Here is a 13,544-nt window from a genome sequence, read left to right as displayed (position 1 = left end):
ATCTTCACACAGTGGAGTAACTCCTGGCTGGAGTGCAGAGCGAACTGGGAAACTCTCTCATTAAGGTGCCTCTTAACTGTCCAGAAAGGGAATGATCTTGGAGAATCTCCAATACTAGTCTCACTGTTCCTTTATAGATGACAACCTTTGCATGTCATCAAAATTTTCTTATAAAATCCTCTAGAACAGTGGTGCCTCCACACCTGAGAAGGGTCCAGACAAGAAGTTATCTACTTCTGAGATGAGCACCTGAGAAGATACTATCAGTGACTTTACTGCCAAGAAGTCTACTGCAGAGTACTGTTTCTTCTTCCCTGATTGTGCAAACTGTTTCTGTGTCAAGAATATTTTCTTCTGTGCAAAGCATGCCTTCGATTTGAGCGCATTAACTTCAGCTTAGAGAATGCCCTCTCATAAGTTGATCTCTGCTGCTTCTTTTTTAAGGAGCAAATATCTTTTGAAGGATGCTTTCTTCAATGTGCCTCCTTTTCAGTGTCCTCAAAAGAGAGGATGCTAGATCTCGAAACACCACAGGTCTCAGCAATATCTAAGTTTCTGTCTAGTGGCTCATTCTATACTTGTAACCACATCCTGAATCTTGTTAGTCCTTTGTTATGCAGTCAATTATAGAATACATCATTGTCTCAATTTTTCCCCATCCACAGAGCTTAAGAATATAGCAAAGTCAGGTCTTAATATGAAAGCCAAATATGAACACTCAGGAATAGAAAATTCTCATATGAACAAACTACAGATTAAATTTGCATCATAACTAAGTTATAATCCTAACTGTCAAGAACTTTTGGGCTCCTAATTTACTCTAGCAAATGTGTTCATTATATAAGATTTTGTCTACCTAGTATAAGCATATCATCAACATGTCTGGACAATATCTAGCCCTTTATTTTTGCAGGAATCTATCTATAGATCTATATATCTCTATATCTATATCTATAGATATAGATAGATAGATATAGAAACATAGAAACGACGGCAGAAGAAGACCGAACAGCCCATCCAGTCTGCCCAGCAAGCTACGCACTTTATCCTTTATTTTATTTTTTTTTTATCTTTTTCTCTCATCCACCTGTTACTATTGGCTTCCAGTACCCTCCAGCCCTAATTCCCCTCCACCCCACCACCAATGTAGAGAGAAGCGCCGGATCTGCATCCAAGTGAACATCCAGCTCAATTAGGGGTAGCAACCGCTGTAACAAGCAGGCCACACCCCTGCCCCATACTCTTACCCACCCCTGGTTTTTTTTTTTTTGGAGATGGCAGCCCTCCATCCTTCCACTCCGTGAAGGTGGAACACCAACCACTGGCATCCCGCTCCGTGAATGCCTCTGTGGCTACTGCCGCGCCGTGCAGTGTTTTGCTGCCTCCTCTTTATTCACGTCCTCTAGACTTGATGGACCCACAGTGTTTATCCCACGCCCCTTTGAAGTCCTTCACAGTTTTAGACTTCACCACTTCCTCCGGAAGGGCATTCCAGGCATCCACCACCCTTTCCATGAAGAAATACTTCCTGACATTGGTTCTTAGTCTTCCTCCCTGGAGCCTCAGCGCGTGACCTCTGGTTCTGCTGATTTTTTTCTGATGGAAAAGGTTTGTCGTAGTCTTTGGATCATTAAAGTTTTTCAAGTATCTGAAAGTCTGAATCTTAGATAGATAGATAGATATTGCGCTTAGAAGGAAGTAGCGTGTCTGCAGCAGAGGACTGGAGGGCTCATCTGCATACTTCTTCCAGTAGACCCAAGCAGAGGACTCTGAACTGTCTAGGCTTCAACCTTTACGGCCTCTAACTGTTTCAAGCTGCAGAAAACTGGAAAGCTCATTTGCATACTTTTTCCAACAGCTCCATGAGAGGACATGGAGAGCCATCTAAGTTCCAGCTTTCACAGCTCTCACATACTTTCTAGCACCAGAGGACCTGAAGGCTTATTTGCATACTCCTCCTAGCCATCTTAGCAGAGGCCTACAGATACTGCAAGCTATCTAGGCTTCAGTTCCTACAGGCCCCACACTATTTCCAAATGCAGAAAACTAGAAGGCGCATTTGCATACTTCTCCTAGTAACCCCAGCAAAGGATTCCAGAGGATACTGCATGCCATCTAGGTTTCAAGCTTTCACAGCCCCGACACACTTTCTAGCACCAAAGAACCTGAATGATCATTTGCATACTTCTCCCAGCAGCCCAAGCAGAGAACTCTGAAGGACAGTGCAAGCTATCTAGCTTCAACTTCCACAGACCCCACACTGTTTCCTGCTGCAGGGAACTGGAAGCTCATTTGCATACTTCTGCCAGCAGCTCCAGCAGACGACACTGCGACCCATCGAATTTGAGCTTTTACAACCTACACACTCTTTCTAGAAATAGAGAACCAGAAGTCTCATCTCATATTTCTTCAAGCAGTCCCACCAGAGAAGCCTAGAGGTCACCATGAACTATCTAGACTTTACAATCCACAGCCCAGCTTCCATATCCCCCTATTTCCAGCAGCAGATCGGAAGGCATGTGCTACAACACTACTTCCTACAAATTTTCAACAGATTTATTTGATACAATAACCGGGAGTTAGTTCAAAATAAGGGTCAATAAGGTGTGTAATCAGGTTGTTATAAATAGATTAACTATTTTCTCTGGAAGATCACTAATAGAAAAATATAAAATAAGTCAAAAAATTAAAAGTACTTTAGATAAATTTGATCGTCCCTACTACCTCAGAAATTTTAAATTGCTAACAATTGAACAAAATTAATATGCAGACAGTATTTCATCAGTGAGTCGGGGGCTATCTAGTCTTTTGCATTGAGCATCACATGTATGATTACCTACCAGCTGGTGAGAGATTGCATGTGTATACTTGGTGCAAACAGCTCCTAGCCTTCAAAGAAAAAGTCTAATATCTGGAGAGTAGAGTGGCTGTGGCTTGGGCTGAAGGTGGGGGCAGGCTATGCTGTGGCTGGGGGGAAGACTTGGCCTAGTGGGGCTGGCTCTGCTGGGGAAGGGAGAGCGCGTGCTGAGCTGATGTTGCTGGGATTGCAATGATGGAGGCAGGCTTTGCTGAGGCTGGAGAGGGAAGGGCAATAAATAGGAGTCTTCAGAGAATTTCCAAGGGTGGTTACGCTGCAGCTGGGGCTAGGGGATAGCCTAGGCTGGGGCTGAGAGGGGGAGGCAGACAGATTGTGCTGTTCCTGGGGGGCAGCCTGTGATGGGGCTGAGTAGGCTGTACCAGGGCTTGAAGTAGAAGAGTAGGCTATACTGGAGCAGGGACTCTGGGGAATTTCCATAGGTGTCAGCTAGTGATAATATATTTAAAAATACACATATATAAGGATACTAGGGAGAGAAAGTTTACATATATGAAGCTCTATTAAAGTTTCCTGTACAGTTAGGACAAATGATGATGGCTATGGAATCATATTACTGGGAACCAAGTACTACCAATTTCAACAATTCAAACAAGTGTCAGTATTGTGGATTGTATTTACACAATATGGAATTTTTAATCATTTGGCTAGTTACATGTCCCTACTGTACCACCATTTTTTATTGCATCTTTCAAATGAAAAATGTTAGAACAAACATGAAAAATGAAGCTCTTACGGTGAGGAATCCAGAATGATGCTGTTGGCCTGGGTAGATGAGGGAGACCTGTGGTTAGCAAAAACTTCACTTGGTGATGTGTGGATGAGACGGTCCACTAAATGTCCCACCGAAGACGGCCTTAGACGAGTTCCTTCTTGAGTGAAGGAAGAATTCCGACTAAGTTGCAAAGAAAGAATTAAAATAAAGAAAAATAATTTACTCTCCAAAAATGAATACTTACTATATCTTTACCTATTTTTACAAAGATTAAAAAAAGCAAAGTTGCTTACCAATAGCAGGTCTTCTCTAAGACAGCAGAACAAATCAGCCACGCAAGAGGATGACATCATTTGACAGCACGAGATAGAAAAGCGCTCTCAGAACTCAGAAAAGCCAAGAATATTTTTCTGTGCAGGTTTTCCCTTGCAGCAGCTGCCACACAAGTCTCCTCACTCTTTACAGCAAGCTAACTTTTAGATCTACAGGGGAGGGGGTGGGATGATTTGTCCTGCTCTCTATGAAGAATACCTGTTACAGGTAAGTAACTTTGCTTTCTCTGTGAACAAGTAGGATAGTAATTAGCCACAAAAGTGGGGACTCCTAAGCTGAGAGTTACATGTAAGTATTTATGGTTTTATATCTGTTGTCAAACATGCACTTTGATAGAGGCTGGAGGGAGAGTTGAAGGAATTAAACTTTCGAGAACTGCTGGCCAAAACCTTTTTTTTTTCTTTTTTTTTTTTTTTTTTTTTTAACTTTCTCTATTAAATTTATGAAATAAACAAGATCACACAAACATATTGGGGTAGATTTTAAAACGCCTACGCGCACCGAGCCTATTTTAAAAAGGCCCGGTGACGCACGTAAAGCCCAAAGATGCACGTATGTCCCGGGGCTTTGAAAAAGGGGCAGGGTGGGGGAAGGTGGGGGGGAGCTAGAGGTCCCCAGCACAGCAGCCATTTGCCACTGTGCCGGGGATCACATGCCAGCAGAGTGCCGGCACGTGCAACCTGCGCCTACCCTAAGGCAGGCACAAACAGTAAGAAAAAAGAATGGGGAGGAGGGGTTAGAATAGGGCTGGGGCAGGAAGGTTAGGGGAAGGGGTAGGAAGGATAGAGTAGAGGGAAGGGAAATTCCCTCACAGGCCGCTCCTAAACTGGAGCGGCCTGGGAGGCAACGGGTGAAGGCCGCGGGCGGTGTGCACAAGATGCACTAGTGTGCAACCTCTTGCGCGCGCCGACCCCCGATTTTATAACATGCACGTACCCGCGTGTGCATGTTACAAAATCGGGCGTCCATGTGTGCGTGCCAGGTAGCGCGTGCACATGGACGTCCGCGCACAAGTTCTTAAAATCTACCCCATTACATACAAGATGTTTAAGACAAAAAAATGAATCAAATTACCAACTGCATTAAAAAAAAAAAATCCCAAAAGCCCCCAGAAACCTCAAATCAAATATCCACAATAAAAGGAGAGACAGCCGAAAAGTTCTAATTCAGATTTCTATACAAAAAAATAGAAAAATTCACACCCAGAAATACAGGTTATAAGCTGTTTGCAAAAACCCAATCGTGAAAGGAAAATAAATAGTAAAAAGTAAAGGACACAATTTTAAAAGGTAATACATTTCTTCAGAAGAAAAAGAACTAAGCTCCACAGGCATATCAGGAACATGAGACTATACTTTAGGTGTAGCAAGAAAAATCAGACAATTGCTTAGGATCCCAAAATACATATTGTAAATCTTTGTATAAAACACAACATTTAACAGAATATTTAAGTGCTAAAGTTGTTCCATTTTGTTGTACTGATCCCACATCTTCAAAAATGTTTTACTCTTAAATTAAGTCATACAAAAAACATCTGTATACATTCTTATCTTAGTGCCCATAAATTGCTTATCCATAACCCAGAAGTAAAGATGCATTATCACATTTGTATCTGGCTCTAAAATAAAAGATACTAGAGGAGTTCCTTTTGTTTCTGCAACAACAGTCAATGTCTCTAGCTCTTGGGTAACAAAGTATTTGTAAAGCAGAATATATTTTTGAAACATAAAATGCCTTATTAATAATGGGTGGCAAATACAGGAGAAATTTAAACACAAAGTGTTAAATAATTTTTAAATAACTAGCCCAGATACATTAGTATAACATGGAAAGCTGATAAGTCTAATATTCTTTTGATACGTCAAATTCTAGAGAGTCCCAGTCCTTCCAGAAGTTTTACTATCTTTAAGCACTGTAGCTTTAAAAACATCAAATTATCCCCACTTTCTGAGAGAAAATAGCATTGGACTCCACAAGAGAATGAATACCTTGTGTTGAGGTAAGATTACCCTTGAGATCCATTACATATTCCAAGAGGCTCCTCCACTCCTGGTCCAACCAGATAATGACCCATTTCTGATGAAGGCGCACCCACCAAGAAAGAACCAGCAGCAGAAGCTGCCTCTTCAGCTGTTTCCAATGTAATTTCTGAGTGGACCGTACAAAGAATTTAGTGGAAAGAAGCATCCGAGCTGGGGTTCTGCAAGAGTCTTCCAGCCCTGACTTCCTTGCTATCCTATGGGAGTTGATGCATCATTATGCTCCCACTCACCACCTGCAGCAGCAACTTCACTAGTGCTGGTTCCAATATTCCCAGATTATTCCGTTCAATCAAAGGGGCAAACAAAGCTGTCAATGGGACCAGTAACCACAGCATCCTCAAAAGGGAAGCCATGGGAAGTACTAGTTATTTGTACAACAAACAGCACAAAAACTTGCCTCTCCTACAGAACAATCAATCTGCTATTACTATTCAGGTGCCATCTTGCCTCTCTCCTCCAAAACTATCTTGATGTGAAGTATTTTCTAGATAGTAATGAGTAGTGAAGGTGTGGATTGGAGACCAAGTGGTAGATCTGCAGCTTTCTTCTATGAAAGCAGAGGGAAGATGGGCTAAAGACGTTGTTCTGACCAATTTCAACATAAAGAAATGCAATGAGAAATCCTTGTGAAAAGAGGTTTCTTTGTAATTGAAAACCTTTGTTTGACTGGGTTGAGAGAGCTGAATAGTTGAGGATTTTCTGTACATTTGGGTAAGCAGAGTACAAAACTAGCACTTGTAGCTCACTTTGTGCAGAAGTTACCACAGTCAAAAAAAATCTTCCAAGACAGACATTTTAGGTCTGATGTAATAATAGGCTCAAAGGGCAATTTCATGAGCTGAGCGAGAACTATATTTAGGTCTCAATGAATAGGAGGATCTCTAACTGCAGAAAGCAGAGTTGCTTACCCTTAACAGGTGTTTACCTAGGACAGCAGGATGTTAGTCCTCACATAGAATACTCACATAGAATACTCCACCCAACTCAATACGGATTCCGCAAATCGCTAAGCACCGAACCCCTTCTCATTTCTCTCACAGACCACCTCATCATGGGATTGGACAAAGGACACTCATTCTTGCTAGTGCTCCTCGACATCTCTGCAGCCTTCGACATGGTGAACCACTCCATCCTCCTAAAGCGTCTATCCGACATTGGGATAACTGGAATGGCCTTTAGATGGTTGGACTCCTTTCTCAGTAGCAGAGGATATAAAGTCAAAATCAACAACAGAGTCCCCATGTATCAATTCTTCTCTACGAGTACCCCAGGGCTCCTCCATGTCCCCCACCCTCTTCAACATCTACCTCCTTCCCCTCTGCCAGCTGCTAACAAGCCTAAAACTAAAACACTACCTTTACGCTGATGACATACAAATCTTGATCCCTATAACTGAATCCCTAACGAAAACTCTTAAGTTCTGGGACAACTGCCTTCAAGCCATCAACCTCCTCTTCACCAGCCTAAACCTGGTATTCAACTCAGCCAAAACGGAGCTCCTCCTCATATCCCCTGAATTCAGCGATACCCCTCAGCTGACCCACCCTAACACTTTAATCACACAAGCAAGAGATCTTGGAGTAATAATTGACAACCATCTGAATTTGAAGAAGTTCATTAACCACACAACCAAGACTTAAACCTCTTCTGCACTTTCACGACTTCAGATCTGTCCTCCAGGCCATTATGTTCTCCAAGATAGACTATTGCAATTCCATTCTACTAGGTCTACCCGCCTCCTCCACTAAACCTCTTCAGATGCTCCAAAACACGGCCGCTAGAATCCTAACAAACACCAACAGAAGAGATCACGTTACACCCATCCTCAGAGATCTGCATTGGTTACCAATAAGCTTTAGAATCCTTCACAAATCCCTTACTGTTATTCATAAAACCATTCACCACCAGATCCCTATTGACCTGCAAGTCCCTCTCAGACTCCACACCTCTTCAAGACCTATCAGGGAACCTTACAAAGGATCCCTGCACGCCCCTTCTACCAAATCCACCCACCTGTCAACCACTAGAGAACGGGCCTTCTCAACAGCGGGACCAGCCATCTGGAATGCTATCCCCCCCCCCCCCCCGATCTCAGACAGGAAACCTGCTTGTTGACTTTCAGAAAAAAAACGTAAGACTTGGCTGTTTCAACAAGCCTTCCCCTGATCCAGGCCTACATCAGCTATGCCACAGACCACTCACCAATGCCTTATATTCAATGCACACCATCTCAGACATTATAATTGATTTGTTATAGCCACTGAGTTACCTTTCTTCCTCTAGCTTCTTCATCTTCCTAGTTCCATTACCCTTGTTTTATTGTAACATTTTTACCTCTTATTCTATGTTAAAGTTAATGTTTCTACCCCCTGTTCCTTGTAAACCGATATATGATCTGTATCATGAATGTCGGTATATAAAAGTACTAAATAAATAAATAAAATAAATAAATATGGGTATCATCATCAGATGGAGCCTGACATGGAACTTTGATCTCAAAGAATTAAGAGCTTTCAGCATGCCCTACTGAGCATATGTAGCTGTAGTCATCACCTTGCCCCCTAGTCCTTCAATCCATGATATAGTCAATACATATAAAAACCAACTCCCAGGGGAGGCAGGAGGGTTTTGAGGACTACCATCCTGCTTGTCCTAGGAGAAATCCTGCTGTCCTAGGAGAACATCTCTTATAGGTAAGCAACTCTGCTTTCTCCTAGGACAAGCAGGATGGTAGTCCTCAGATATAGGAGAATCCCTAGCTCTAGGCTGTCTGAGCAAGACAAAGCAGGAAACTGCAGACTGCTGGAGCATTACCTCCCCCCTCCTTTGCCTGAGAGGCAGCTGACCCACCAGGGGTGCAGACTGGAGAAGAGTTGCGTTCTACAAAGAAAGCCATAGAAAAAAACTGAGACACAAACCCTCATGTGTAGCAGGGATGCCTGAGGCAGAGGAGTGATGAGAGTGCAAGCAGAAGCAAACTCCATATCTTGGAAACCAGTACAAACAGGGTTCCTGAAAAGTAAACCCTGACAAAAACAGTGGATCTTAGATCCTCCTGGATGCTGGAAGGACCCAGAGATGTAAACGAGAGAGACTCTTGGACGAAAACTGCACAGTTTCCTTCAGTGTGAGAAAACAACTGAAGGAGGGGAGAGATCCAAGATGGCTGACAGGTCCAGACGTGGGTAACCAGGGATCTGAGGAGTAACGTACATTTTGTGTAAAATGCCCCATACCGGCAGAAAAAGAAGAGCGAAAGAGAGAAAGTCAGGGTGAACATACTGAGGGTCGGATCCAAGAACCTATGGACTCCCATGTAATACGGGAGCAGAAACCGGAGGAAAGCTCGCAGCGGGGAGAGCGGGTGGAAGAAGAAACCGCCTCCTCACATGAGCTCCAGACAACCTTATCCCCGGTATCGCAGATGCCCCCAGGAAATCCTGCAGCTCTGCGAGGAGCTAACGGGAAGGATCTCAACCACGAAAGTGAGAGTGAAACCGCCGGAGAATCGTGGCTGCACGATGAAGGCAGTAGGGAGGAACAGTAGAAGCCACACCTCGTGGAAGAGACCGGCCTGGGAGACGCTGTAGGCTGTACGACAGTCTCCAACAGAAAGGAAAGTACTTTTAACATTACCTAAAAAGAAAGAATTAATAAAACCAGATGCTTTCTCTCTAGAGAAGATATGGGAAGCAATACAAACAGTTAACAATAATCTTTTCAACCAGATAAATCCTCTGGCTTCTGTGTTAAATACTACCACGGTGAGAATGGGAAAACTAGAGGAAGATATGAATAAGCAAATGGAAAAATATGAAAAGGTTGAGAATGAAGTGAAAGAAATGAGAAATCTTCAATATAACATCATAAAAGAAAACTCCATATTAATGAATCGCTTAGAAAACATGAAGAATCAAATAAAAGGGAGAAACTTACGTTTAATAAATTTTCCCAGAGACCCTATGGTGACCCCACGAGATATGTGGAGGCAATATTTGGTTCAGATATTAAAGATTTCAGAGGAATTGATACCGCCTACATCTAAGTTGTATTATATACCAGCTTTCAAAAAAGTTGAGAAGGAAGGAGAAAAAGATTTTCAACTTCTAACTCCTGAGATATTAAATACAACTGAAACTCCAGCCTTGGAAGTAACAAAGTTGTTAGAAACAACTCAGAGAGAGCATGTGAAACCTGCCACTCTTATTGTGACTTTTTGCTTGAATCAGATTGTGACTGGACTTTGAGATTATACTTTCGTAATAGGACAGAGTCCTTTCTTGGTTTAAATGTTGGAATATTTCCAGATCTGGCGAGAAGCACCCAGTTAAGAAGAAAATTATTTCTGAAATTAAGACCTCAAGTACAAAAAATGGGAGCTATGTACATTCTCAAATATCCGTGTAAATGTTACATAAAATATAAAAATGTTTCCTATATATTTTTCCAACCTGAGCAATTGGAGAATTTCCTAAAAAAGTATTCATTAGATATAATAACTTCCTCTCCTGTTTTGGAAGGCTAGTAGTACCTTTAGTCTACAGCTGGATCCGTAATACTAGAAATCTCCTGTATAGGACCCATCAATTTCGTTGATTGTAAATTTTATATTCCTGAGGTAGAGTAATGGATCTCTCCCTGCTGACGAGGACTTTAAAGCAGATGTTTAGGGAAAAGATATTATGTTAAGTTGTAAAATGTTGGTTTGTTGGAACTGCTTTCTATACAAGATTGTTTTCTTGATGTATTTTGGAAAATTGAAAAAGAAAATTAAAAAAAAAGAAAAAAAAAGAAAACTGAAAAACAAACTGGGGTCCAAGAGCCATCCAGAAAGAAACTATCATCCACTGACATCCAAAGGATCAAATGTATCTGAAGAGAGTGCCCTGATTTGGCTGGAAGGCTGAATGTGTAGAAGAAACCCAAGCAAACCACGGCAGGGCCTGGAACAGACACTGCATGCCAAAGCATCAGACCTAGCTGACCGTGCAGGACAGCATCAAAGGTTTCAGGGGATGAAAGACAATCCCTGAAACAGACCTGTAGCCCAAAACCCCCGAGCAGGGAAACAAGATAGGCCTGAAGCTCATTCAAGAGCATCTGTCAGAATAGGCTCATCTATCTTGTCACAGGATTGCAAGGGGAGTAGGAAGGCCCTTTGGGCAAACTAGAAAATGAGTAAAAGCTAAGGCAGTATTGGCCAGATAATGGCAAAAATAAGTGGAAAAAAACATGGTGTATCCTTCCCTGTAAGTATACAGAGATATTCCATGGGTGCCTTAGCTTTACCTCTCCTCCCCCTGACAATCCAAATGGAAGGAGCGAAGAACCCAAGGAGGCAGACTGGAGGGCTGCCTGGGCAAGCCCAAGTCATCTGGTTGTCTGTCAACCCCAAGTGAACAATTCACTGCTGAAACCAGCAGGAAGTATCGCACTGAGATGGAGCCCTCAAGTCTTCTTGAAACAGCGGAAACTGAGAGCGATTGCCCAGGGGGAGAAGTCCCGAAGGCTCCACCAGAAGATGGGAAGCTGGAGAGTCCCATTTGCAAACCCCAGTAGAACATGATTTTCTTACCAGCCCAGAAACCCAAAGGGCATCAAGGCAGGCCCAGGGCAATCTCCAAGCCACTTGGCTGCAGTATAACTACCCCAGCCAAGAGTGCATATACTTCCCCCTCCTAAGGAAGTATGTGGTCCAGAAATGGACAACGTTGCATTACCCAGGACTCCTCTGTCCGCAGACAGGATGATCCTGAAAAAGGGGGAAGAATAGCTTGCACGCCACCATGAGCAGAGGCCAGTACCTCTCCAATAGGGTATTCGGCCCCCAACTCCTTCAGCCATGGACATGGCAAAAAGGTGAAAGGCGCCATCGCCTAGCTGATGGAGGTCCCACAGGCAAGAATGACAGATGATAGCGATCCTTAAGGAAGACTCCCACAGAGTCCAATAGATACCAAGGTGACTCCCAAACCAGGGAAAACCTGGAGGGCCCACCGAGGAGCAACATTGGACAAACTCCCTTGTGGTTAGAACTGTCAAGCCTTAAAGTATGCAAGGAAGAGTGCTATTCTCAACTATTCTTGGGGCTGGTGCCAGTCAGAGCAGTGCCATCCCTTGTCCAGGAACACAAATGAGGGATACCCCCTTGAAGGGGTGCACAGTGGGGCATCCAGAAGGGAACCCAAAAGGGTTGCCTTGGAACCCAGTCGAATCTCCCCTTCCAGAGGGTAGAGGGAAGCAGCAGGATCAGGGCTTCCCAATCCTGAACGACCTAGCAACTCCCCGAAGGAGAGTTAAGGCACAATCACTGATGGCTGAGGTGCTGAAGTGACCAACCCACCACAAGCAGACAGCCTCAGATAGGGGAGGTCGTCACTGCAATCCCAGGAGGGGCCCCAGCTGAAGACGGTCCAATGACCGCCGCTGCCGCTCCACGGCCCTGGACTCCAAGAAGATGTGCCAATTCAGAGATCGGAGCCCCAGATCAGAGAAAAAAAAAGTCTCAGGGCAGAGCCCCTGGGACTGCGCCACAAGAACATGGTAGAGGGTGAAAGACATATTCCTCTGCTGAGACAGGGATTAGAGTTTTGGTTGTGCTTGCTGGAGAGGTTTGAGTTGGGCTCTTTTCCTAGCATGAGGCTAGCTTTGCTGTTTTTGCTACTGTCCTATGTGAGGTGGCTGAAAAGAATAGACCTGGTATCTTCTTTGTAAATAGAAGTACTGCCTCCTGTAATGTGGATAGATTTTTCTACTAGTAGATGATTGATCTGCTACAGCTGATAGAGTAAGGAGTGTGGTGGAGCAATGATCTTTAATGAGATTGTTTTGTTAAACTTGTCTCTAAAGAGATGATGATCTATGCATTAAACATCAGCCAACTTTCGTGAACAAACTCACAAAGGCCTGATGCTAGAAGCCATGTCACCCTTATCGCTCCTACGACTACCACAGAAGTCCTGGAGGAATTATAACACGTACTGTACGCTGAATGATTTTGGTGATTTCCACATTCCTCTGTGTCTTCTAATACTGTAGCAAAATGATAAATGGCATCTGTAGGAAGCTGCTTGGTCATGTCGAAGCTTTTGCAAGGAATTATACATATATTATTCTATGTACAGTTAATGAGCAGGTATTCTGAATACTAACATAGCTGTGTGGAATTTTTTTTTTTTTTTGTCATATTATCCATCAATTTAGCGTCTTTATTGGGAAGAATCCTGAAATGAGCTTTGGTGTACTTTGTTTTCTTCAAAGTTGATTCTACCACCACCGACTCATGTAGGAGTCGTACTTTTTGATGGGCAGAACAAGATTTCACTTTGTACTTAAGGTCCAACTTCCTTGCTACAGGTAGAGTAGATAATGGTGTTTGCCATATTCTTGTTTACAGTTCCTGTAATAATCTATGCATTGAAACAAACTCCTAGTTTAGGGACTTGAATATACTTTAGCACACCAAATGTATCTGCTCTAGAATCTGTTTCCTACTGTAAAGTAAAAGAAATGGCCTTGACCGTTTTTTGGAGAAAAGCTGAATATGACATCCTCTGGCAGAGATGTATTTCTGGAAGGT

General features: G+C 43.1%; 1 protein-coding gene across 1 annotated transcript in view; it reads right to left on the bottom strand.

Moving 5' to 3' along the window:
- PTPN4 (protein tyrosine phosphatase non-receptor type 4) overlaps positions 1-13,544 on the bottom strand; it is a 685,809-nt gene that overhangs the window by 131,455 nt on the left and 540,810 nt on the right. The window contains exon 15 of the mRNA XM_029605153.1: positions 3,612-3,770. Coding sequence (XP_029461013.1) covers positions 3,612-3,770 — 159 coding nt within the window. The remainder of the gene's footprint in view (positions 1-3,611; positions 3,771-13,544) is intronic.

Source organism: Rhinatrema bivittatum, chromosome 6 (genome assembly GCF_901001135.1).
Source record: "Rhinatrema bivittatum chromosome 6, aRhiBiv1.1, whole genome shotgun sequence".
NCBI classification, from domain to species: domain Eukaryota; kingdom Metazoa; phylum Chordata; class Amphibia; order Gymnophiona; family Rhinatrematidae; genus Rhinatrema; species Rhinatrema bivittatum.
Note: the sequence above shows the minus strand (reverse complement) of the source record. Positions and strands in the feature narration are given on the sequence as shown.